At 41.5% G+C, this 25,425-nt stretch overlaps 1 protein-coding gene across 2 annotated transcripts in view; it reads left to right on the top strand.

Annotated features, from left to right (window-relative positions):
- Positions 1–25,425, top strand: part of LOC129101747 (dmX-like protein 1) — a 51,312-nt gene that overhangs the window by 6,095 nt on the left and 19,792 nt on the right. For both annotated transcript variants that reach the window (XM_054611657.1, XM_054611656.1), the window contains exons 4-32: positions 1,939–2,016; positions 2,563–2,641; positions 2,803–2,947; positions 3,319–3,385; positions 3,705–3,889; positions 4,380–4,581; positions 7,445–7,625; positions 7,994–8,170; positions 8,346–8,587; positions 10,208–10,925; positions 11,239–11,360; positions 11,917–12,006; positions 12,446–12,548; positions 12,691–12,810; positions 13,106–13,324; positions 13,911–15,148; positions 15,405–15,663; positions 16,119–16,252; positions 16,669–16,855; positions 16,981–17,091; positions 18,062–18,231; positions 18,430–18,527; positions 18,664–18,829; positions 19,988–20,116; positions 20,271–20,409; positions 21,711–22,486; positions 22,908–23,006; positions 23,433–23,600; positions 25,205–25,396. In XM_054611657.1, coding sequence (XP_054467632.1) covers positions 1,939–2,016; positions 2,563–2,641; positions 2,803–2,947; positions 3,319–3,385; positions 3,705–3,889; positions 4,380–4,581; positions 7,445–7,625; positions 7,994–8,170; positions 8,346–8,587; positions 10,208–10,925; positions 11,239–11,360; positions 11,917–12,006; positions 12,446–12,548; positions 12,691–12,810; positions 13,106–13,324; positions 13,911–15,148; positions 15,405–15,663; positions 16,119–16,252; positions 16,669–16,855; positions 16,981–17,091; positions 18,062–18,231; positions 18,430–18,527; positions 18,664–18,829; positions 19,988–20,116; positions 20,271–20,409; positions 21,711–22,486; positions 22,908–23,006; positions 23,433–23,600; positions 25,205–25,396 — 6,594 coding nt within the window. The remainder of the gene's footprint in view (positions 1–1,938; positions 2,017–2,562; positions 2,642–2,802; positions 2,948–3,318; positions 3,386–3,704; positions 3,890–4,379; positions 4,582–7,444; positions 7,626–7,993; positions 8,171–8,345; positions 8,588–10,207; positions 10,926–11,238; positions 11,361–11,916; positions 12,007–12,445; positions 12,549–12,690; positions 12,811–13,105; positions 13,325–13,910; positions 15,149–15,404; positions 15,664–16,118; positions 16,253–16,668; positions 16,856–16,980; positions 17,092–18,061; positions 18,232–18,429; positions 18,528–18,663; positions 18,830–19,987; positions 20,117–20,270; positions 20,410–21,710; positions 22,487–22,907; positions 23,007–23,432; positions 23,601–25,204; positions 25,397–25,425) is intronic.

The raw sequence follows: 25,425 nt of genomic DNA, 5'->3' as shown, positions 1-25,425 counted from the left end.
AGGGTCTTAGCTGGGGCCAAAAAAATTCCCAAACACAGCAAAAAAGGAAGTTAAGAGAAAATACAAGCAAAGGGCAGGTTCTCTGCAGATCCAGACACCCCCACTCACTTCTAGTGGGTCATAAGTGAGAGATTGAGATAGGGTATTTTCGTATCAGTCTACATTGTTCTTTAGGAAATTGTTGCATACTATACCTTTTTTAAAGGCTGAAGTCATTATAACCTGCCCATCACTGTTATTTGGTTTTATTTTTAAATATAGGATGGTGGTAGTCTTGTTAAAACTGCGGGAAGCAATTCCTGATTTGATTAAAATGAGAGAAAGTTTGCTCACCAAATCCCTCACCATTCTCCTCCATGTCATGTGATGTTTAATCCAATTCAGTTGGGTCAGAAGTAACCTCACATGCCCCCTGCGTGGTCTTTGCCAGCTCCACCTCACTGCCCCTCTTTACGCTGTGATATTTGCAATGCTTTTAGTTTACATAGCATTGTTGAGCACACCTCCCCAGTGATAACAATGTGTGTAAGCACTTCAGATGCATTTTGTAGAAAGTATTAAAGACCCATTGCAATAAAACCTATATTTTCCAAAATTACTACTCAAGGTTTTATCAGTCTAAATTGACTGTGATAAATTATTGTGACACGTTACTCAAATTGTAGCATAACATAATCACTGAGAAGAACAGCAACTGGCCCTCTGCCCTAAATGTAATGTTGCTCTCAACCAGGTTGAAGTTTGCAGTGCTTAATGTCATTAAGAGAAATGTATTTCAAGTACAAGACAAACAAAACAAATTATTTTGTTCAAACTCTGTCTGAGACTCCCTCACAATAATGCCTATTTTTAGTTTTCAAAAGCCTGCATTTAGAGCAATACTTTGAGGACAGAGAGCAACATGCACTAACACCAGAAATTAATGACATTAAATCAACTTTTAAAAAGACACCCATTAGTGTTTGTGAGCAAGAACAGCAGGCTGTTCATGGAAATGTTAGAAACCGGTTCACTGGTGCTTAAAATGTTTTTGCAATATTTTTTGCAGGGTAATACAATCGCAAAATCTAAGCTAGGGTTTTTTATGAAACTCTGACCAAATATTAGTCATCATAGTTACACAAAGAAGGTTATTCGGTGTTTTGTAACTCATTTTCTTTTCTTTTTGCTGCTCACGTAATACAGAGTAGATCTGTAACATTTCGCTCTCCACTCTTTAGAATCTCAGAGGTGTGTGTGTGTGTGTGTGTGTGTGTGTGTGTGTGTGTGTGTGTGTGTGTGTGTGTGTGTGTGTGTGTGTGTGTGTGTGTGTGTGTGTGTGTGTGTGTGTGTGTGTGTGTGTGTGTGTGTGTGTGTGTGTGTGTGTGTGTGTGTGTGTGTGTGTGTGTTAATAGATGCACGTGTGGGTGTGTGTGACTCACTCCTTTCACGGTATTCATTCTGTGACAGTCGGCATATTATTTTCCCCAATAGAGACACAGCTTGTATTATCCAAGACCCTGACCTTATTAAGCTTGTTAGTTGTGTTCACTGCCACAGAAATCTCATCCATTCAGTCTGTTCAACATTGCTTCTCATGGAAAGCACTTCAGCATTTAGCGCTAAGCAGTGCATGAATGGGAGGTGTGCATACGGCAGATAAGTCAATGTTGACTAAACACTGGGTTGTTATATTCTCAACGTACTGTCTTAATCTTCAAAAGTATAAGTTAGTAATATTTCAGTCCATAATTTTGCAACGAAATGTTGTATTTTTTAAATGTTTTAGGTTAAATGTAATTTATAACAATAATTTGATGGTTTTAGAAATGGAAATTGAATATAATATGTGGAGAAATATGTGATTTTTGCAAATGTGTTGTCACTAAAACCTTTTCACTCTGTATCAGAGAACATGTCTTGGTATTTAACATGTTGCCTTTTTTTTCCTGTTGACAGATTGCAGCTTCCTATGGAAGCATTGTGTGCGTCTTTGAGCCTGTTCAGCATCCAGATCAAAAAGACACTTCACTGACTGTGAGTTTCCTACGCTATCTTCAAGTCACAGTCATGCATGTTTTGAGTTCATCCTGAAAAACAATGTTTTTCTCTTTCAACAATGATCTCTTGATATTTGAAATGGAGCAGAATATTGTTCCTCCAAACTCATTGGAAAGTCACCAGGGAAGAGCCAATATTTCAAACACATGCACATTCTTGGTGAAATGTTATGAGGTTTTTCAGTCATTGTCACATTTACTGTTTATTCCTGTTCCATAGTCAGTGCAGAAGTCCTAGGTTTGTTGTCAGTGTTGAATGGCCTTCTGTTGTTAGAGAAGTCTAAGAGTAGTCATAAGGAATGGAAAGATTAAATACAACTCAGTACGTCTTTCATTGCAGAAGTTCCCTGTATTATAGCTGCTGATCACATGTGGCTCACATGTGATCAGCTTTACTGTTGGTTCTTTTTATGCAGTTGTAACTACTGATACAAGGGATGAAAATAAATGATTTATTTCTTTATCTGTTAAATGTGTGACACAGTTTTTTTTTTTTTAATGTTTTCTGTATTTTTTTGTACAGAAGTTGAACTGCCAATGGCAGAAAACCGGTCAATTTGTATTAAAGTCTATGGTACGGAACCTGGCCTGGCACCCCACAGGTAGGTTACTCTAAAGCGCTCTCTTAATGTGACATAAATAACAATATATGCAATTATGTCCTCAAAAAAAGCATACACCTTCATGTGTCTTTCTATTTTATTTCAGTTTTACAAATGATATGATGCAAGTCATGACCGTGAATGTGTTTTTGTGTATCCAGGCAGCACACTCTTAACAGGCTCTAGTAGCCTCCAGTTATGGTCTAATGTTGATGGAGTGAAAGATGAAGCTGAGGAAGTGGGAACGCAGACAGAAATGACCATGAGAGACACTCATTCTGCCTGGAGGTGCATCTGGGAGAGCAAGTAAGAACTGAGAAGTACAAAATCTGCACATGATGCTCCCTACAAACCTCTCTAAGATGGTGATGGTGTTGCTTACCTTTTTTTTTCTGTCCACAATGTACTCAAACTAGATAACTTGTTATCAACTCTATTTTTAGTTATGTGCTAAATGTACATTTTAGTAAAACCAGCTTAATATATTTTATATATTTTTTATTCCGATATTGCAATACATCTGACTTTGCATTTAGATGTAATTAAATAATTGAAATGTATTATACTCTTTATATTATAGCCTTAAACAGTTGCCACTACTTACTACATATTTTATATCTAAAAAAACAGCAGTATTGATTATTCAAAATATTAATACCTATTTTTTTTGTCTGAAGGATGGCCTCTCAAGTCAGTTTAATGAAGTTCTCTACTGATGGGGAATTCTTTGCTACTGCTGGTCAGGTAAGTCAAGCGTTTACCAGGATTTCAAGTTCTTTAATATCATATGCAAAAGATTATTAAGACGGAGAAGCAGTTAAATAGTAATATATAGTATTATGTTACTGTTGAAGTTTATGTGTACGTTTGTAGGCATGTGTGTTTCTTGTTTTTTTGCCTTCTCGCATTGATACGACAAAACACTGTAAGCGTGAGAATAATTATGAAGTAACTGACGAGTACCTCCCTTTTGTGTTTGTTGCCTAAAACCTAATGGTTCTAACTTGTAAAGGCATTTGACAGCATGGTATCAATTATCTCCCTCTTTGTATCTCCTCCTCAGGATGACTGCCTGGTAAAGGTCTGGTACAACACCAGTAAGTGGAAGTTGGGTGTTTCCAGACTCTTCACACCTCCGGAACCAAGTGACTGTTTCCAGGGAGAGCTGGCCTTCTCCTTTGTCTACCTGGCCCATCCCCGCTCTGTTACTGGCTTCTCGTGGAGGAAGACCAGCAAGTACATGCCAAGGTATGGACACTGTGAAGGCCACATTTCACAGCCCCGTTGCTGCTGCCGGGATTCAGTTATTTTCTCAATCGGTTCATCTTGACCTAAGCTGACACAAGTGAGAACAGCCTGTCAATAATCGATTGCATAATAATTCATCGTCTCTTATTCCACCTTTTGGTAACCTGTTTTGTTTATATATTCTAATAGTTAACATGTTCTAATTGTTAACATTATCCTTCTAAGTAAACCAGTGTGACACATTCTGTAATTAGAAGAGATCAGATTCAGACATTTCTTTGTCACCAGTGTCATCACTACTCTTTCTAATCTTCACTTTTTGACCTTTACTTCAACTTATCTCACTACAGGTGTTTCTCCTTTGACTTGCTCTTGAGTAGTACCATCAGCACTAGATGATGAAAATCATCACTGACAGGTTCAGTGCCCTCCAGGCTTCGTCCTTAACCCTTAGTCATTATCTTTCCCTTTCCTTCCTCTCTCATAACAGAGGCGCAGTGTGTAATGTTCTGCTCACCTGCTGCAAGGACAGCGTGTGTCGGCTCTGGGCAGAGACACTCTTGCCGGGGGACGGCCTCCTGTCTGGTTACCATAACAACCACGCTTCTGGCCGACACAATGACACCCCCGGATGTACGGGCCCTTCTAGCAACACCTGCAATGGGAAGTCGCAAGGAAGAGCAGCACAAGAAGTAAGATGCTCTAATGTAGTTTTCTTTCTCTTTTTTTCTTAAACAAATGCAGTCAAATACAACATTCCATCAATAAATTCTACCTTCATGTGGGTTTTAACATTAATGTTGAAACTTTTTTAGAGAATTGATTCAACCCTATTTTCATTTTGGAGGCTGGAGTTTGTTCCAATAGTATTGCATTAAACTGAAGGTACTTTTGATATTTAGTCAACCCTTATATGACTAATTCAGTGGACAAAATGTTCTCCCTCAAACCGAACCTTGCACTATAACTTTAGCTGGCAAATATAATATTGAATGAACACCTGAAATAATTAACATTGTAATCTTCAAAGAAGAATTTAGTGTTGGGCGGTTGTATTAGATGCTTAGTTATAGATGTGTGTACCTAACAAACTGAGTGTGTGTCTTACTAAATATAATAATAACTAGATACATTTATCCAAGAAGAGAGCAGGGGGTTGATCATTAGAACCCAAATCACATCATAGAAGTGAACTTAAAAAAAATACAGTTTTCTATAATGATTTGTAATAATTCTCAATGGCATTATCAGTTCAGTTATCAGTTGTATGCACATAGTTAGGTGAGAATTGACAAATGTTGACCAAAGGTTAACATCGTAGATCAAACAAGTGATTGCTGCAGGCAAAACAACTATTTTCTGTCAGAATTGAAGGCATCATTTTTTTAATATATTATAGTGAGAATATTGTCTATGTTGGTTACAAATTGCAAAAAGAATCGCCATTATTTTACTAATAGTGGAGAAATGGGCCCGAATGCTGATGTAGAAGCAGAGCTATTGTAATTCCCCCATTGCTAATGAAGGACAACCGGGTGCTGCAGAGATGAGGGAACAAGAGCAAAGGAAGACTGAGAAAGAAGATGGGGGGGGGGGGGGGGGAAAAACGGAAGCTTAGCGGAGTTAAAAAAGAAAATTAATTGGCTCAGACATGAAGGTTGTTTTTGAAGCTTAGAGGTTTAAGACGAGCATCAGTGAAGAACATTGGCCTCCTTTCTGTAATCTGTGCAACACCTCAAAATTACAACTTTGACTTTTGATGCCTGTTTTACTTTTTCATTTAGCTGCTGCTCGTTCACATCTGTAATGGTGGTACCTTATGCTTTTAGTGACTTGCGTTGTCGCTGACGGCCAAATAGGCCTCAAACACAATACTTAACATCCATTTTGATGTGGACATTTAAATGGTTATGGATCTCACTGGAACTTTCAAAGCTCAGAGCTCATTAGATTACAGGAAGAATAGGTATGCTAATTTCCCCACTGTGCCTTAAGGAGAGTCTGTGAAAGTACGTGTGTGGAATTTTTCATTAAAACATCACAGTCTGTGCTGGGTGATCCAGTCTGAGGTTAGTCTCTCTCCCTCCATAACTGAATGGATGGGCGAAAGTGAGAGAGCCCCAATTTAAACTCCATTTTATTATGATGCCCTCAGGGTGGGATGAACAATTCAAGTTATCTCACAAAATCAATAAGGATGATTAAGCCCAAAGTTTATAGATAAGGATGTTGTTTGAGAGCCTCCGCAAGAACTGTGATAGTTTGGATTTTCACCCTCTCATTTTTCTATATGCCTAATAAACCATTCATATATTCGTAATGCATTCACTTGAACAAAAATATATATTTGCACTGTTTTTCTGAATTAAGAAGATAATTATCTCGATAATTCTGTGAAAAGTTTTCATGGAATAAAACGATATACCTCAAAATCCCTCAAAAAGTGAACCTGTCCAGCTTGTTTAGTTTAATCATGTTTTATTTTGGTTTGGGTTTGAGACATTTGGAGATTCTGTCTTTAAAGGTGCAACATTGGAGATTGGGAGCATTTCAATTGCCCCTCAACGACTCCCAACATGGCAACAGCGAGCAAGCGGCTCAAAGCTAACGGTGATAACAGCGCTAACAGTACAAGCTATGGCAAACGTGCTAACAGTGTTTACCTGACTGGGAACCGGAGGGTCGGTGCAAAGCTTCTGTGATGAAGCTGTCCGTCAGGGCGGTGTTATCAGCTGTAACCACCTTATAAGAGCAGTGCAGAGCACCGTCCATGAGCTAGACAGTGGCGCACGCTCACATGCGCAAACATGCAAAAGTGCGTGCGGCCGGCCATGCTTTGTCGACATAAGGAGAAACTTGAATAACAACACAAAAAGAGAGAGAGCGACTTCATTCACTGCTCTGGTAGACATTACTCTACTATATCTTTACATAAGTGATAGGTGATTGTTGCTATATTAGTGTTCAAAATGTAAAATACAGCTCCTTTAAGTAATATCTTATTATTAGTTTGTCAACTTTGTGCAGACACCTCAGGACTTTGCAGTTGCTCAGACGTTAAGCCCACTCTGATCTGCTGGACATTGCAGTTTATCTCCAGGATCAGTTGAACCGATATGACATGCTGATGCTTCACAGATACTGTATAAGATGATGCACCATAAATGCATTCAGGATGGCCATGTTGTGACTCCAAAATGTATGGGGGTAGAAGTATTAAGTAGCATGAAATGGAAATTTACAAGTAAATCACAAGTACCTGTATTTTCCACCACTGAGTAAATGAGAACTTCTTGCAGGATGATGATGTATCTCGTTAATTCAGAAAAAATGAGTTTTTTTTCCATTAAAATTTTTCTGCAGGGCAGATATGTCTCTTGTGAAAGCATTACCCTTTTGTAGCTTTGTACTGCTTTGTGAGATAAAATACATACGTTATACATATTTGACAAAGGACTTAGCGGGTGTGTAATGAGCACATAAAATGCAGATCTCATTCAAGATTTTTTTTTTTTATTGATTATCTAACGTGAATAATGAATGTTTCCCTCACAGTTGAATTTTCAAGAATCATTGCACGGCTCCTTTCACCGGGACGTCCCGCAGCCCTCTCAGACTGGCTGCCTGCCTCACCATCAGAGCAGGCACTACAGGCACAAGACGAGCAGCAGCAGCATGCCTCATGCCAACGCTCTCTGCCACTTCCACATCGCTGCAAGCATCAACCCTGCCACAGGTCAGACTCAAACACAATACTCACTGTGACTAGTTAACAAACCAAACAAGTTCTCCTAAACCATCGCGACAGAATATAGTTCACTCTGCTATAAAAAAAAATCAGCTGGAGGTCAGAGGGCTTCAACTCTTGTGGCAAAAAATTGTATAATTTGTAGATTGCCCGGGGTTGTTTATTTAACATCAGTTTATCTTCACATGAATTGTGGGGCAGACATTGTAGATTTCTTCAGCCTTAAGGCACTGCTAATATTCATGAAGGTTAATTTGCTCCAGCAGATGTATTTTTGTCCCTTATGTAATGTCTCCTATTCTTTGCCTTCTTTTTCTGAACGTAAAACTCTTTACCACTTATGGTCTTTATCACAGACATACCTCTGCTGCCCTCCATCTCCTCTCTGAGTTCCGTGGATGACGAGGAACCTGGAGGTCCGTTTACTGTCCACTGGCTCAACAACAAAGAGCTTCATTTCACTCTAGCTATGGAGGTCTTCCTGCAGCAGCTCCGAGGCAGCCTGGAGCAACAGGATGAAGGCTCCCATGAAGGTACAGAAAAATGTTTGGATCAGGTGTTAATACTTCATACGAAGGGGTGTGTATATGAAGCTGGAATAACACCTTCAAAACTATACTCCAATCTCAAAGCCGGACCTTTACATTGGTCTTCCATATTGATTTTCAGAATTTACACGTGGGCACTATAATTTGTATTCTCTTCCAGAGCCTGAAGATGAGAATAACTTTGATGAGGAAGATAATAGCAGCAGGCCAAGTGACTCCCAGGGACCCGAGGCTGCAGAGCTTCCTCTGGCAGCAGTGAAGCACCAGGTGGACGTGCTGTTAGAAGAGTGGAATAAAGGGGCAGACATGTTGTTCAGTATCCATCCCATGGACGGCTCTCTTTTAGTCTGGCATGTGGACTGGTTAGATGAATACCAGCCGGGCATGTTCAGACAAGCACAGGTATGTTCACGTTCAATGTTTTTATCACGTTTTCGACCGCAGGAGTTTTTACCAGGGACTAAGAACTTTCGTATCTGCCTTCTTCCCTACCCTTGTTGTGTTTCAACTGCCGGGAGGAGGATCTAAGTTAAGTTCCAGAGATATTTTCTAAAGACATTTTACTCTCCCAAAAAGGCTCTGGTCAGAAAGTAGCACTCTTCGAGAGTACAGGAACTTTCAGGGTAGGGTTTGCAGGGATGACCGTCGCTGATTGTTAAAACGCACACATCGCCGCTGCTTCAACTCTATACTATACTGCTCCATTCATAATAATACTCTAGTATCGATTTAGGGACAAGTTTGGAGCATTTCTCGTTGTTTTGATAAGTAAAGTTTGACTTTGCATTAGGCTTCTTGACACGTTTACTTTTTAAAGCCAACGAGAAAAAAAGAGAGAGATCATATGAGAGAGCTGCCAGGGCGTTTTTTTTTTCTGATTGTTACACAGCGGTTACATATTAAAGCACAAATAAATAACCTTCAAACACTCAATAGATGATTTACTTTGGAGACAGAAGCACTTAGTTTAATTTCTCTCCCGTGTATTTGAATCATTACATCCAGCTGGCTTTGGAAATACTCTGCAGAAGTAAATATCCTCACAGTGTGAAAAAACAAACACTGCAGGCTGCAGAGCATGTTTACCGCTGTGTCCACCAGTAGCCCTCGGCATTCTCCAGGGGCCTGTGCTACAAAACCAGTTCAACATACCCAGCCTATTTTTTGGTAATGTGGTTTAACTAACCCGAACAAGCACGATTTTGCTAAATGGATCAACTCGGTAAATCAACCCAGGATTTCTTTCAGCATATGACCAATCACAAACATGGACAAGTATGCTGTAAGCAGAGCGGGCATTTTACAAATAAAGGAAAAACAATAATATCTGAGCAATAAGAAGAAGTTAAACACATAATGCAGGCTGAAAGTTACTCAGTTTAAACTGACAAATGAAGGAAGGACAGCTGGCAAGAAATTGCTGACTGTGTGAATGTGTAAATTAACAGATTTACTATATCACTGCTTCATCTAGAGCAAGATAGAACTGACGATAAATAAGTCTGTGTTAATTTAATGTTACTACTAAGATATGTTGTTATGATGTGTGTCACAAAATTAGGTTATAATGGGAAACTACAGTGAAACAAATATTAATTATATATTAACTTTGGAATTTAATTAACATTGTAAACTGATCCACAGTTTAATTGACATTCAGGTTGAGTAGGCCGGACTGCTTTAATTTGATAAAACAGGATCCTGGTATTATTGTTGTTGTTGTTGTTATTATTATTATTAGCAGAAGTATTTTAAGTCATTGTCATTCAATTTCTGAATGGAGAGTAGGAGGGTTTTTGCCCTTTATTTTGAGCTAACCCTTTTGTAAAATGAGCTCTTGATCTTCAGTGCCATCTGTGTCATTACCATATTCACACAGAACTCAAGCTGTTCCATATTGTAAGCTTATTGAAAGCTAAAATAAGATTACTAGATTGACTGAGCCATTCTTATCACTAACTCAAACTGAACGTGTCAGTTCCTCTAGATTTCATTGCTATGATGTCTTTCTTTCTCTCTCAGGTGTCGTTTGTGTCCCGTATTCCTGTGGCGTTCCCCACAGGGGATGCAATCTCCTTGAGCCACAGTGTGGTTATGTATGCCTGCAACAAGAACGTGGATCTGGCCATCCAACACGGCAGACAGCGGCCACCTGGGAGCACACTGCCTCAAACCAAATCTGCTCTAATAAGCTACGGAGGTCAGGGAAAAGCTGCCCCCAGCAGTAGTCTAAGACTTAGCATTTTCACCCCCAACGTCCTGATGATTTCCAAACACGCTGATGGCTCTCTGAACCAGTGGGCAGTGGGCTTCGCAGAGGACTCTGCTTTCTCCACTGTGCTCAGCGTCTCTCACAAGTCAAGGTACTGTGGTCACCGCTTCCACCTCAATGACCTGGCCTGTCACTCATTACTGCCTCTGCTCCTCACCACCTCGCACCACAACGCCTTGAGGACGCCGGAGGCAGACAGCATCCTGGCCCCTCCGGACGCCTACTCCTCTGGTTTCCCTCATCCAGCATCTCTGCCCCGAGGGGCACGACCCAGCCGGGGGTCCCTGGGTGGAGTGTTCCAGGATCCCAATGCGATCTACAGTGAACTGATTTTATGGAGAGTGGACCCTGTCGGCCCGCTGTCTTTGTCTGGCGGGGTCTCTGAGCTAGCTCGGATCAATTCCCTACATGCTTCAGCGTTTGCTCAAGTAGCCTGGCTGCCCACATTCATTCCAAGCAGCTGTTTAGGTGAGAAAAATACTTTTCCTTTACTTCTTATTCAGAGATTTTTTAAAGCAACAGCGGATAAAGTACTCTGCATTTTGGATCAGTAGTACGAAGGAGACATTAGCTTGTGACATTTTAGACCAAATTCCCATAGATAGAGTTTTTAGAACAGATCCATTAAGGCTTTAAAATATCCAAATAGTATCACACTAATAACATGTTGCCAGGGTACACTGCACCACAGTGTACTGTGTATTTGTTTTGTCCTTTATCCTTATGTTTATCTGGAAAAAACAGGCGTAATAGCGACCTCTGTTTATCTTTCTTTCTTTAGGTGTGTACTGTAACTCTCCCAGCGCCTGCTTCGTTGCAAGTGACGGCCACTCACTCAGGCTGTATCAGGCTGTTATTGAAGCTAAGAAACTCCTGAGTGAGCTCTCCAATCCAGAGATATCAGTAAGTCATCAAATAGAATTCTCAAACTCTAAGGGTATAGTTGGCATCGCTATCAGTATTTTTGAACCACACCAAAAGCAACAACTCACTGTGTCCCCTTGGACCTTTAAAGAATCAGTGAGTTAGTAATATGTTGGTAATAGGAAGTCTTGTCACTTCATTAGTGTTAGCCAAGGAGTCACACAAGAGCACAAGTAATGGACATCTGAGCAATAAGATGAATAGCAGAAATAAGATCAACAGCATTGACCCTTCAAACCCAATACAGCAGAGTTAAATCCAGCAAGAAGTGACGGTTGATATTTCATTTTTAAAGAGGTTTTTATTTACAGAACACATGAATAATCATTTTTAATAAATATTCCTCAGTGCATGGCATGTAAACAGCTTATTGTTTTCTTAGGACATTGACCATAACAGTGTTTTCAATGGCTGCACAGATAACAATTTCTGAATCCTCATTTTCTGACACACAATTGGCTCACTTATTGGATGGTTTGACTATGTAAATGCACAAATAATGTGAAAATGATCTGTTCTGTTTGTTTCTCTTTAGAAATATGTCGGGGAGGTGTTCAACATCATCAGTCAGCAATCCACAGCAAAACCAGGGTGTATTATAGAGCTGGATACCATTACTGACTTTGTAAGTATAGATAATATTTAAACAGATTTCCCTTACTCTCTCTCTGATGGTCGTCTGTCTAACAGTAGATAGATACTTTAATCATCTTTGTGGAAAGGGTATTAACATGAACTTCTCCACTTAAATAAAGCATATATAAACTGTAACATATTTAAAAGCCATAATTTAATTCTAGACCATCGGCATTTGGTAGCATAATAAACTCTGCAGTGTACTGCCGTGAAAGGTCAACAATGATATAACAAAGACTGGTGCAGAGCGTCCTTCTTTCATCCCCTCAGGCCGTTTTCCTGTCAGTGAACATGTGTGCACATCTGCATGTTTGTGTAACATTACCCACTTGTCGTGTCTTAACACTGCATATCGGCTCCACAGTGGAGGAAACGCGTCGTTTAGTGTCTCCATCTGATGTAGTAATGGCTGCTCTTGTCCTCTACAGCAGGGAAAGGAGACCCAGCTCCTGCATGTTTTTGAGGAGGATCTGATCCTCGGCAGTGAGAGAACAGCGAGCACACAGGAAACTCCTGATCCTCCTCACACTGGTAGAGACAAAATTATTTTTCTAACTACTTTGAAATGTATATATTACCAAGGTTTAATACCAAACCTTTGCACCACCTTCAAACACATTTGCAGCGGCTCTGTTCATTAACATTCTCTGTGCGTCTATGTTTTTCCCTGCAGCCTCGAGCAAGGCGGCGTTCTCGGCACGTTTTTTCCTTGTTGTGGTCGAATTGACCCCGACAGGTCGCTCACTCCTCCACATGTGGCATCTCCATCTTGCTGCTCAACCCATCACCATGGGTGGGTACTTTGAACAAAAGACTTATATGGTTATGGGAAAAATGTTAAAATTACCGTCAGAAAAATAACTGACAGAAAGAGAGTCTCTTAAAATTGTGGTGACCATTAGTTCTGGAGTTTTTTCTAAGTTTTGTTTTGACCATGTAGATTTGTAATTGTTTTTGAACAAACCACACTATATATTTGTTAAAATGCATATTACTCTAATTCAGTGTCTGTCACAAAGAAATGTTTTAAAACAAATCATTTGGTAGTGGCTTTTCTGAATATTATTTCCCTCTTCTTGTCACCACAGAAGAGACCACGAAAGAGACGGATGCGACCTCAGCTTCTCCTATGAACAGCTCTACGTTTAGCTTTGACACTTTCAGTTCTCCAATAGCTCAGAAGAGTAAACCCTGCACTTCCAATCTGCAAAGTGCCTGTCGCCTCAGTCTCACAACACACAGGCTATACAGCCAGGAGATGGCTCTGCCTGAAGGGGTGGAAGCCATCAGTGTTACTCCCTCAGCAGGTGAGGGACAATGAAGGCACACTCACACACACAAATTACATAAGTCTATGAACTCCCTCTGGTAGTTAAATGCAGCTTGCAGCACACAGTCCCTGAGCAAAACACAAGGTATTCAATCCTGGCAAGGATGCCAGACTAATAGCAGTCACAGATAAAGGAAATTTAGCAGCCTCTGAGGTATTTACTGACACCAGTAAGGTTTGCCAATGAATAATTTCCATAGCAATTGTCCTTCAGTTGGGAAACTATTGAAAACATAAGAAATTAGAGTTTCCTTTCAGTAACTTTCCTTTTATCGACTAAAAAAGAGAAAAAATTCAGACTAACTAAATTTGTTTTCACCATTTTCATAAGCACCGTGGAAAAGTTTATTTTATAATTTTCCTCAGTTCTAGACAACTTTAGCCGGTTAATATACTGTTCTCATGTTGCAATCTGCACAGCATTATCAAATAAAACATAATGAAAACTTACAGAAATCTTTGAATCAAAACCAAGACACAAATTTAAGTCTGATAAGATATCACATTTTAGAATAAAGAGATGACTTCGTTGCCTAATAGTGTGTTGTCCACTCTCTTCCCAGGTCACCTGAGTGCGTCATGTTCTCTGCCAGCAGATCGTGTGCCCTACCTCCTTGCTACTTCCTGTTCTGATGGAAAGGTGCGCTTCTGGAGGTGCAATGTCACTGCGACAGAGCCGGCCAGTATGGACAGCTTGGTGTACCAGTGGGAGGAGTGGGCTCTGCTGGTGGAGGAGAGGCTTCCCAGCAGCAGCGCAGTAAGTGTGCAAGGTCGCCCCATAGAGGTCAGCTGCTGTCACTCTGGACGGATCGCAGTTGCCTACAAGCAGATACCAAACACACCTCTGAACTCAACTCCTTATCTGAACTCTCACCAACTGTTGACTTCTCCTCCCAAACTGGCTTCCTCCCCTTATATGAACAACAACACCAACACTCACCTGACCCCAACCCTGACTGTACAGCGCAGCCCAAATCTCACCCCAAGCCAAAACGCAGCAAATACTAGAGAACCATTGGTCCACATTGGAATCTTCCAGTGCGAGTCCACTGGTGGTTCGCAGTGGAATCTAGAGCAGACCATAGTCCTGGACAACACATATCCCACACCTGGAAGTGCCAGTAACCCAGGTAACATGGACCTCCCTGTACCTAACGACGACTGTCCTGGTTCTACTTGTAAGAGCCTTGTTCATTTGGACTGGGTCTCCCAAGAAGATGGGTCACACGTTCTGACCGTTGGTATTGGGACAAAGATTTACATGTACGGCCGTCTCTCTGGGAAGCCTCCAGAACTCGGTGTGACATCTGATGCCAGTAGAGACCAGAGCTCGTCGCGCCTGGTTCTGCTTCGATCAGTCGATCTGGTCTCCTCTGTTGAAGGCTCGTTACCCATTCCAGTCTCCCTCTCCTGGGTCAGGGATGGCATCTTGGTAGTAGGCATGGACTGTGAGATGCACGTCTACTCCCAGTGGCAGCCACCGGCACCATCCAAACCCAATGCCCCGCTTGCCCAAGACACAGACATCAGCAGCAGCGTCTCCTCTATCATCTCAGCCATCAGGCAGAGCCAGGAGGAAGGTCCCAGCTCCGGGGCCCCCATGTCTTCACTTGCTCCTCCCAAAAAGGCCCTGACGAGATCAATGATGAGCCTGGCTCAGAAACTCAGTGGGAAGAGGACAGCTTATGACCTGCCTGTCGAGATGGAAGATTCTGGGCTCTTCGAAGCAGCTCACCAACTCTTTCCCACTCTGCCTCAGTACCATCCTGTACAGTTACTGGAGCTCATGGATCTAGGGAAGGTAAGTTTAAGAAAATTACTTAATTACGGTCTATACTATCTTACTTTTCTAATTAGATACATTACTTTTATTTAAGCAAATTCTCCAATTAAAATGAAACATGCCAGTTTTGTAAGATGATATATGATTTAATTTCATAAGGTTTGAAGGTAAAGCTAAGTGCACCAATACGTTTACAAATAATTACACTTGCCAGAAAGTTAATTGTGATTTATATTTGAAATCTAAATGTGTAACAAAATGTGTATATCTTAAGGTTCACCGTGCCAAAGCCATCCTGTCCCACCTGGTGAAATGCATTGCTGGAGAAATTGTGGCCCTTAAAGACAGTACCACCAATCCTGAGAAACGTGTGCGCTCTCGAACCATCAGCGCCGGAGGCAGCACAGCCAGGGATCGGAAGATGTTCAGCAAAGCAGAGAACTCCAGCCCTGACTACACAGAGATAAGCTCCATCCCTCCTCTGCCTCTGTACGCCCTGCTGGCAGCCGATGAGGATACATTACCAAAACCTGGTTGGTATACAACATGTGTTTTTTTTTTTTATTAATAATATACAGTAGGGCTGTTAGAGACTGTTGATTTTTTTTTTTTTTTTTCTGGGGTTTAAATGTGTAACTTTGTAACTGTTAAGCTTTGTCAGATAATCTAAAGTCTGACAAAAACAAAGTACACAAACAAAAACAAGGAAACTGTATTTACAGGGCAAAAAGCAACCATGTTTAGCCTCACTGCCTCAAGGTGTAATAGACTGAGAACAATATCCTACTCTTTGGTCTTCTTGTTTTTCCTCATTGTGTCTCTGGGGATATAAAGTGAGAAGAATGAAAGCAGAAACTTTTATGCAGAAAATAAATGTCCTGCTTTTCGGTATTGAAATTGAATCTGCCGTCTCCACAGCAGGAAGAGATTTTTCACTTATGAAATACATGTCTTGTGTCATTTAGCTCTGTTTTATGTCCCCCTACAGATAAAGTGGGCAGTGTGAGTGGAGATAGTGGGCACGGTTCTAGTCACACTGATGTTTATGATGAGCTCTTTCATACACCCACCATTGTGGACCTGGACCCTCTGGAAGATGATCAAGAGGAAACGGGGAACAAGGTTGGTTTCTGTTGGCTTATGTTTGTTTAAAAGAGAATTTCTAAAAATGAGAGTGGACAGCAACAATTTTGTCTCTTTTGCTATTCCAGTAGAAGCTCAGATATGCACAATGGTCCATGTCAACATTCATTTTAGATATTAGGATAAAAATTAAAGCCTGTGATGGCCCTAAATAATCTGTCAAAATGCATTTGCTGAGTCTCTCATTGTTTTCAAAAGGTTGACACATTTAGAAAAGCTTCTATTGTTGATATATACATACAAGATTGTGTGTTTCATTATGAGTATGGATGCAGCCATGACACATTATTCCTTTTAACATTATTTCCTGCCTCTTTCTATTAAGTGTTAAATAACTTAGAAATACCATGCAATTCATTTTTGAGACTGTTCTCCGTCTTGTTCCCCGTCTTTAGGTTATTGACCTGTCCCAGTACAGTCCAACATACTTTGGTCCAGAGCATGCGCAGGTTCTGTCCAGTCACCTCCTTCATTCCAGTTTGCCGGGCTTAACCCGTATGGAGCAGATGTCTCTCATGGCGCTGGCTGACACCATCGCTACCACAAGCACTGACCTCAAGGACAGCCAGGGCAAAAGCAAAGGTACTGCAGGGAAATAAAAACACAAAATAAAGGCTCGAGATTCAGTAAATAAGTGCTCCATTCCACAACATCATCATATTATGTTTTCAACTAGCAATAAGAGCTTTCTGTCATTTACTTAACAGGTGGAGAGACGCTGGACGAGTGTGGTCTGAAGTTCCTGCTGGCCGTCAGACTCCACACCTTCCTCTCTACCTCCCTGCCTCCAGCACACCGAGCACAGCTGCTGCGGCAAGGTATAGTGGTTTTACTACTGTTTTCATTTGGGCCATTCCATAGCTGGCACGAACAAGCAGGCAAATACTCACTGTACAGAGCCACTTTGATAAAAAAAATATTGTTTTTCTAATCCAACAAGACCAAAATATATGTCCTTCAAAATTGGAACACTTTATCTAAAAGGCTTTTATTATATTTTCTCCCTGCATGATCTTGCAAGACTTGATGTAAGTCTCCAGCTTGCTACCTTAGGGCCTGTACCCCTTGCACTCCTTTCAGTTATAGCTCCAGTGGCCACCCAGGTAACAGGCCATTAACTCTATAAAGACCTCTACAGCTAGAAAGATGGAGGGTTACTAATGGTCTCAATTGTACATTTTTGACAGCAAAGCTCTCAGTGAGAGAAGCGAACAAGCCATAGTCTATTCATCATCTTCAACTATTGCAGTAAAGTCACCCTTGAGCAAAGCACTTACTCTGTGTATGCAGACTTAGAAACTCTCAGTGGCCAACAATACAACACTGTAGCTGGAAGAGGCCATTTAGCCACACTATGTGCTCTACCTGGTAGCCTAAATTATTAATAAGTTAACATAAAAGCCTTTTCCCAAAGTAGTACATTATTTTATACTAAATTATTTTATAATTCAATGATAACACCCAAAGCCGGCCATCGTGCACCTACCCATCTACATATTATTTTCTGATGAAGGAAGGAGTCACCAAAGCTGTCGCGAGGGGATGCCCCTGCAGTTTAATTATTAAAAAAAATTTAAAGACATGAACTCTGTCTTTCTGTCTCTCTCACCGAATGTTTTTTTATTAAGAAGTGCTTTCTTTTTAATAAAGTAATACCAGCCACTGTCAGACCAGACAAGAGCATATCAACTTGCCTCTGTATTTACTCACTACATGGTGTTGATATTCTCCCTATAGAAAAAACAGACCATTCCCTCTTTCCCACATGTCTGTTTCTTCTCTCCTCAGGCCTGTCAACATGTCATTACGCCTGGGCCTTCCACTCTGAGGCTGAAGAGGAGCTGCTCAACATGCTGCCCGCCCTGCAGAAGGGAGCGCCCACCTGGCCTGAGCTACGCTCCATGGGCGTGGGCTGGTGGCTGCGCAGCACCAACAAGCTACGCAGGTGTATTGAAAAGGTGAGGCGTCTAATGACATTAGTTTGTTTTCAAAATCAATTTTAGGAGTCTTTGCTCAGATATTAAATAGTGGCCTAGTGTCAGTTTTGCTCCTCCCTGAAATGACCCATAAATTAACAACTTGTTCTGTGGATAAAACTGTAAAGGCTGAGGAGACGCCGGCTCATTGTATTTTTCTTTTCTCTTCCCCTTTGTCAGGTTGCCAAGACGTCTTTACAAAGAAACAATGATCCTCTGGATGCAGCTATATTTTACCTCGCCATGAAGAAAAAGGCAGTGGTCTGGGGATTGTACAGGTAAGGCAAAACTGACATCATTTTGAATATGAAATACTCATGCAGTCATCAAAACATTTGCCCCCTACCCTTAACCAAGATTAGTTCTGTCACATTGCTGAAAAGCTATGACAAAAGTGTGCCTTTCTCTCTCCAGGTCTCAGAAGAATGCCAAAATGACAGAGTTTTTCCGCAACAACTTCAGCGAGGACCGGTGGAGGAAAGCGGCGCTGAAAAATGCCTTTTCTCTGTTGGGAAAGCAGCGGTTCCAGCACTCTGCAGCCTTCTTCCTTCTAGCTGGCTCCCTTAAGGATGCTGTGGAGGCAAGTGGAAAATAGACATGACATACTGTTTGCAAGAGGCACTTGTGCCTTCAACTGAAAGTGCCACTTGTCAGCCTGCTAAACCTTGTTTAGTTAGAAACCTTGCTTTAGAGTAAAGTGCAGCTCATTTTTATTTATAACATTTCTATAGCATTGGTGGTGTGTCCTTTTTTTCCAACAATGCATAATCAACACTGTTTGATATAGTAAAAGCAGAGAAGCCACATTCACAAAAACAGATTTGGCACCAACATTCCTGTAGCATGCGGCATCCTTTTTTATTATTGATACAACTCAATAGATTCCCACAGTGGTGTCTTTGTCAAGAGCTTTTAGCACAATGCACTAAAGAATTATTGATGTTGGCACTTGACTCTTGGGTTTTGCTGTCTTTCATCCTTTTTGTGAGACGTTTCAATAGCATGTTGTTAAATTTATGAGGCGGCAGCACCGCATTCTTGATGAGGCTTCGTAAATGGGGACACTACCAACTACCACTGTTTTATGATGTTGATGTGTAAACTTGTATATTTATGCTTGAATCTTAGAATTGCTGATGTAGTTTGAAAGATGTCTATATTAGCATTAGTATATCTGCCATCTATCAGGATTAGGTTAAGCCTCAAAAAGCACTCCATCATTTTTGCTCACATATCAAGAGGGCTGCTTCTGGCCTTCTTTTGCTTTTGCTTAACCTTTTATTCATCAAGGTTATCTCTGTTTAGAAAGTCCCTGAAGCAATGAGTCACATTATTTCATCTGTGTGAGTAACCAGAGCTTTTCTAAGCATTTTATGGAAATGAGCGTCACCCAGGCAAAGGGCTATCGTTGACTTTGTTTGGTCTCTCAGGCTGGAAGGGGAGTCTCATTGAAATGCACCTCACACCTTACCAGTTGGGAGCAACCATGTAACAACTCTTTGCCGTGTGCACAGACTTTTATTATTTGCACTTTCTCTCCCTGTCAACAGATAAACAAATAAGAAAGCTGTAACTTCAGGCGTTCATTTTGTCCAACTGGATAACTGTGTCAAGAATATACATTATTTGTCTGCTTATGTCTCGTCTTATCTCAGCCCATTCAGTGTTTTGACAATAGCTCAGAATTTTTTTTTAAATGATAACCGACTGAGATATCTTGCTTTATTTCCTCCTCCAGGTGTGTTTAGAGAAAATGCAGGACCTACAGCTTGCCCTGGTGATCTCCAGATTGTACGAGTCTGAGTTTGAGTCAGCATCCACCTACAAAAAGATCCTTCAGAGACATGTTCTGGGACAAGACAAACAGGTTCAGCATTTGTGTACAACCTCCACAGGCTGTTGTTTTACTGTTGTAAATGCACTACTGTATAACGCTACTCAGTGTTTGACTCTTCAGCATTTTGCCAAATAATACACTGCAGACACCAGAATGAGACATTGTGATTCTCTGTATTTTTCAGATTCCAGCCCATCCAGACCCATTCCTGCGCAGCATTGCTCACTGGGTCCTTGAGGACTACAGCAGAGCCTTGGACACTCTACTTGAGCAGCCGGTGAACAGCACCAGCTCTGGGTCCACTGGGAGCAAATGTGATGCAGGTAGGTCTGCAGTGCTCTTATTACTTTTATCTTTACCTCTATGCAAAGGTGAAATTAAGTTTCAAGGATCACTAATTGCCACTCTGCAACACTGGGTTGCACAACGAAATGCAGTTGTAGCCTAGTCCATTGATACGACACACGAAAAAACATGACAAATCAAAGTGCATTCCTGTGGTGCATTATTTGAATTTGCGTCAGTGGGGATGTAAACGGCAGCAATAAAACAATTCTCTAGACAGATAATATGGCCGGCATTTACATTAAAGAATTCCACATCAGGGAACTTTGAACTTTGGATATGTTTTGAGCACCAAGCATCATTAATGTAAACAGAGAGTCCGCTTCCTCTCGTCCCACCGGAGTCCTGCGCTCTTTCCTGTGGTTCGCCAGTGAAGTGCAGCTTTATCCGGGATGCCACAATGGAGCCAGGTCTCTGTAAAGATGTGGGCACATAAGTCAGCGACCTCCTGTTGCGACTGAACATTAGACAGGAACAGACTTGTTAGAGGAATAGCCTCAGGTCTTTTCTGTGTTAGCCTTGCTCCCATCCCGGCTCCTCTCCCTGTCCTCCTGGGGCAGTCGACTCTGCTTCTGAGTGGCAACACTCTTACTACACTTTTAATGATACCCTAAGAATTTCTATTTTAAAGCACATTGTATTTATTGATGAAAAGACACCATTTAGCAAGGATCTGACATTGTAAAATATCAAAGTTAAGTATTTTGCTTTTGCGTGTCGGGGACTTGGCTTGGGAACAGGAGGTTTGCCGGCTCAAGTCCACGTACGTATCGGGTACGGAGGGAAGACTGGTGGCAGGAAATTTAACCTCATGAGCACTACAGAGTTGCCCTTCAGCAAGGCACTGAACCCCCACGTGTGTAAAAAGATCAATAAAATATTTCTGCTTAGTTGAGTAGATAAAGTATACTGTCAGAAGCCTTTAAGATACTTCAATACCCTGATCACTTTATGGACATTTCAGGCCCGTCATATGCAGCATTGCAAGTTAAAACAGAGAGGGTAGACACTGAGGTTGAATCCACAGCTTTCACAAAATGGCTCAGCTTTGCAACTTCTTTGGTCCTTATAAGTATGTGAAATTGCACAACTAATTGCAGCATATGATGGTAACACAAGACCATTTAAATGAATAAAATGTACACGGCTTGCCTTACGCATAGATGAGGAACTGAACTTAATATGAACCTCACTTTGACTCGAGACAAACCAGTCCGAGATTAGCATCCCTATGCTACATGTGTTTCATAGATGTTCTGATGTTCTGTTTCCATGACAGGTTCCTCATCGGTGTCTACATGTAACCCCGAGGTTTTCAACTTTTACACCTACCTTCGAACCCACCCTCTCCTCCTTCGTCGCCATTTTGGCTCCTCAGACAAGGCTAAAGTTGGACTGACTGCTGAGGGTCGCAGGGCTGACTCCATAAGCCTGGAGGAGAGGAGACTGTTTTTCACAGCTGCGTACGCACACCTGTCAGCTGGCTGCCCCATGCTAGCACTAGAAGTCCTCTCCAAGATGCCCAAAGTCCGCAAGCATTCTGAGCTGCCCAACCAGGCGGATACAGGCATCGCTGCTGAACTTAGTGTTGGGAGCAAGAACGGACAAACATCGGACCCGGGATGGTCCCAGCCGGCTCTGAACGGCTACGAGTCAGACGGACACAGCTTATCCAACAGCCAATCAGATTCAGTGTTAAGCTTTGACTGGAGCCAGCAGTCACTGTCACATACAGATGAGCACCTGGAGCTGAAGTGGGACAGCGACAAAGATGGAGAAGATGAGGATGATGAGGAACAAACTAAAAATGTAGACAGCAGCAGTGTGTTCCAGGACACACAGGACGCCTTGTCGCCGCTAATGGAGACAGGGACAGGTGAGGACAGGGAGGACTGCAATGACTTCCTGGCTCCGTCGAATGACATCTTAGCGGCCCAGCTGAAGTTTACTGCCTGCCTGAAGATTATGACCAATGAGCTCCGAACGCTGTCGACCGGTTATGAACTGGAAGGAGGGAAGCTACGTTTCCAGCTCTACCAGTGGTTGGAGAGAGAGGTAATGGCAGCACACGCTTATTTAACAACACACACGCACACACACATATTTAATGTTCAAATCCATCATTTTTTAAATAGATATTGTTCAAATATCCATTAGGCGATATATTTGCCTGGCTGCACCCTTAAATTCACTAAATAAAACTTTTATAACTTGCATAACTCCCACACGTCTTCTGTCTTCGTGCTCATTGGTTCAAGATTGTATCTCTCTGTGTGCACTGCGTCAGTGTACATAAACATCATATTGGTAATGACGCCAGTCCAGTAGTTTTCACTTATGTAATTATTTAGCCTTATCTTGTTTGACAATTTGGTTAAATGTGTTGCTTTCACTGCCACACATGCAGGATGAATTCCTTCATGATAAATGTATTATATCAATTGATTTTTTTAAATTTTAATTCTGTTTAACCCAGGTGGTGGCTCTCCAGCGTTGCTGCAGCTACAAGCCGTGCTTGCCAGAGCTGTCTGTCCAGGGTGATGCCCCCGTTTCTGGGTTGGTGGAGGAGGAACAGGTGGGTGTAGAGAGCTGGAAGCCTCTAGATTTTTCAGATGTTCATGATGAAAAATCGATGCAACCCAACAGCACAGTGTGTCCTGACATAGTTTGAAAAATTGTAAATAGAAAAGACTGTTGCTTCCTTTTCACTTTAATATCTCAACTCCTTTTTACATGTCGCTGTAAAATTTGCTGAAAATCAGTTTCAACAGCAAACCTGAGTAGTACACACAGTACACTTTTGCATTCACATCTAAAAATTACATTTCAAATACACATTAGTTTATTGTTGACATAACAGATACATGTGTATTGTTTTAAAACGTGGTTGATTTGAGCATACCACAATGGGGCTTTAGTATAAATAAGAGCCAGCTGGATAACGTTACATAACTTATATTGTCTCTATAGCTAGTAACGTTGAATGAAATGTTTTTTCCAGCCTGGGAGTCCTCATGGTGACAGCCAGAGGAGCAGAAGACACTGGCTGCAGAGTAACCAGCCCTTACTGAGGATGTTTCTGAGCTACTGCAGCCTGCATGGCTCCCACGGTGGAGGACTGGCCTCTGTGCGCATGGAGCTCATATTATTGCTTCAAGAGTCTCACCAGGTAATTACAACATGCAGAGATGCACCCTACTTGGTTTCAAATGCAACTTAAGCAAATGGACTTTCCAAATCTGTGTGCTACTAGTTAAAGGGTAGATTACATTAGCAAGTGGCCTAATATTTAGTGGCCAGATATAAACATGTATTTGGAGGAGAGACCAAACATTATACCAGGGAGAAATTAGGAGCATACAAGTCACTATCGGGAGTCCGTTGTTGCTCGTTGGGACAGCAGCTGTTGAAAACACAAACGGAACGCGTAGGTGTCCTGATAAAAGCAGTCTCTCAATTTTTAATCCGTATTCATCTGTGTTAATTATCAATTTCAACCGTGTATGTAAGTTACTTTGAGCGTCACAAGTAAGCACAGTCACTCATTAAACTAAAACACCTGATGCTCTGAAAGGGTCCTGATCCTGTGGGAATTCTGAAGAACTCGAGTCCGCTGTTGAAATATTGATTCTGACAACCGAACATGCAAGAATCAGACGTTATGATGCTGATTGTTTAATGTTTTAATTCAATCATTTTAACTTTCTTTCCCTCTTTGGGATGACTTGGGTTGCCAACACATGCAAGCAGAGTTGCAGTATTATTTAAATGATCACTAGGAAAGACAAACCTGATGAAGCCATCTCAAAGATTGTCTTAATGCAAGCAGCTTCCCCAAAGACACACACACACACACACACACACACACACACACACACACACACACACACACACACACACACACACACACACAGACACACTTATCGTGCCCTGGCGATCACACCTCCAGCAGTGAGCTGGCAGGTTGTGCTGTTTCTCCATCCTCCTGAGGGAGTTCCTGCCTTAGGCTGACTATCAAAGGTTGAGTCAAATTCCAGGCAGTAAACAACTCAATGAGCCGGCATGGAAACAATGTTTTTTGAATGATAGCACAGTCAACCAGCACTTGGTGTGCAGTCTACTGTCTCACTTTGATTTTGAAATAAAAGCAGTTTCTTTTATCCCAGCTTTGGTCCCATGGTTGTCACATTTCTCCATTGTTATCGAGGAAATTTCTGTATTTTTCCTTTGTTTTAACCTCAGTCAGTCTGTAGAGCTTCTGTTGAGGAGTATAGCGACAACTGAATGTGATTCATCCGGCGTGACAAACATAAGCCTGTGGTTTTCTTGCACACACAGTCATGCTGAGGGATCTGGTAAAAAAACAGGCATCCCTTTGTAGTCTCTTTCTTTAAATGTCATTCACACATTCACTGGAAAACACATCATGCACACTCTAAGTATGGGATCATGTGTGACATATTCGGGCTCAGGAAAAGTCTCTTGTTTCACAGATCAAAGCATCAACTCTCATTTCCCAGGTCCCTTTGTGAGCTGTCTCTTTTACCCACTAAATAAATGAATGAGAACGTTGAATATATCTGCTCTTGTTTTGTAAGTTTGTTATGGTGTAAATGACGTGCAGTTATGCATATGGAACTATTATTTACTGTGTTATAAATAATCCACATTGTCAAAACAGTATGTGGCTTCATCGGTGCATCTGTGTTTTAGTGTACCTGCTGTCATGACTGAACCCACATTTCAAGGTTTCCCTTTGATTTCTCCCAACAGTATGACTCCACTCAGCCAGCGGTGATTCCATGTTGTCAACCAACATCTATTCCTCTCCTGATGGCGTGCACGGCCAACGTAAAGACAGTGGTGGCAAATCCCATCGTCTACCTCACCAATCTGGCTCATGACATCTTGAAGACCATCAATTCACTGGACTCTCCTCCACATCCGGATGTGGTCAACAATGAGGTAAGGCAGTCTCTGCTCTGATGCACCAC

This window comes from Anoplopoma fimbria, chromosome 13 (genome assembly GCF_027596085.1).
Source record: "Anoplopoma fimbria isolate UVic2021 breed Golden Eagle Sablefish chromosome 13, Afim_UVic_2022, whole genome shotgun sequence".
Taxonomy (NCBI): Eukaryota; Metazoa; Chordata; class Actinopteri; order Perciformes; family Anoplopomatidae; genus Anoplopoma; species Anoplopoma fimbria.
The sequence above is the reverse complement of the archived record's forward strand: the minus strand, read 5'-3'. Positions and strand labels throughout refer to the sequence as shown.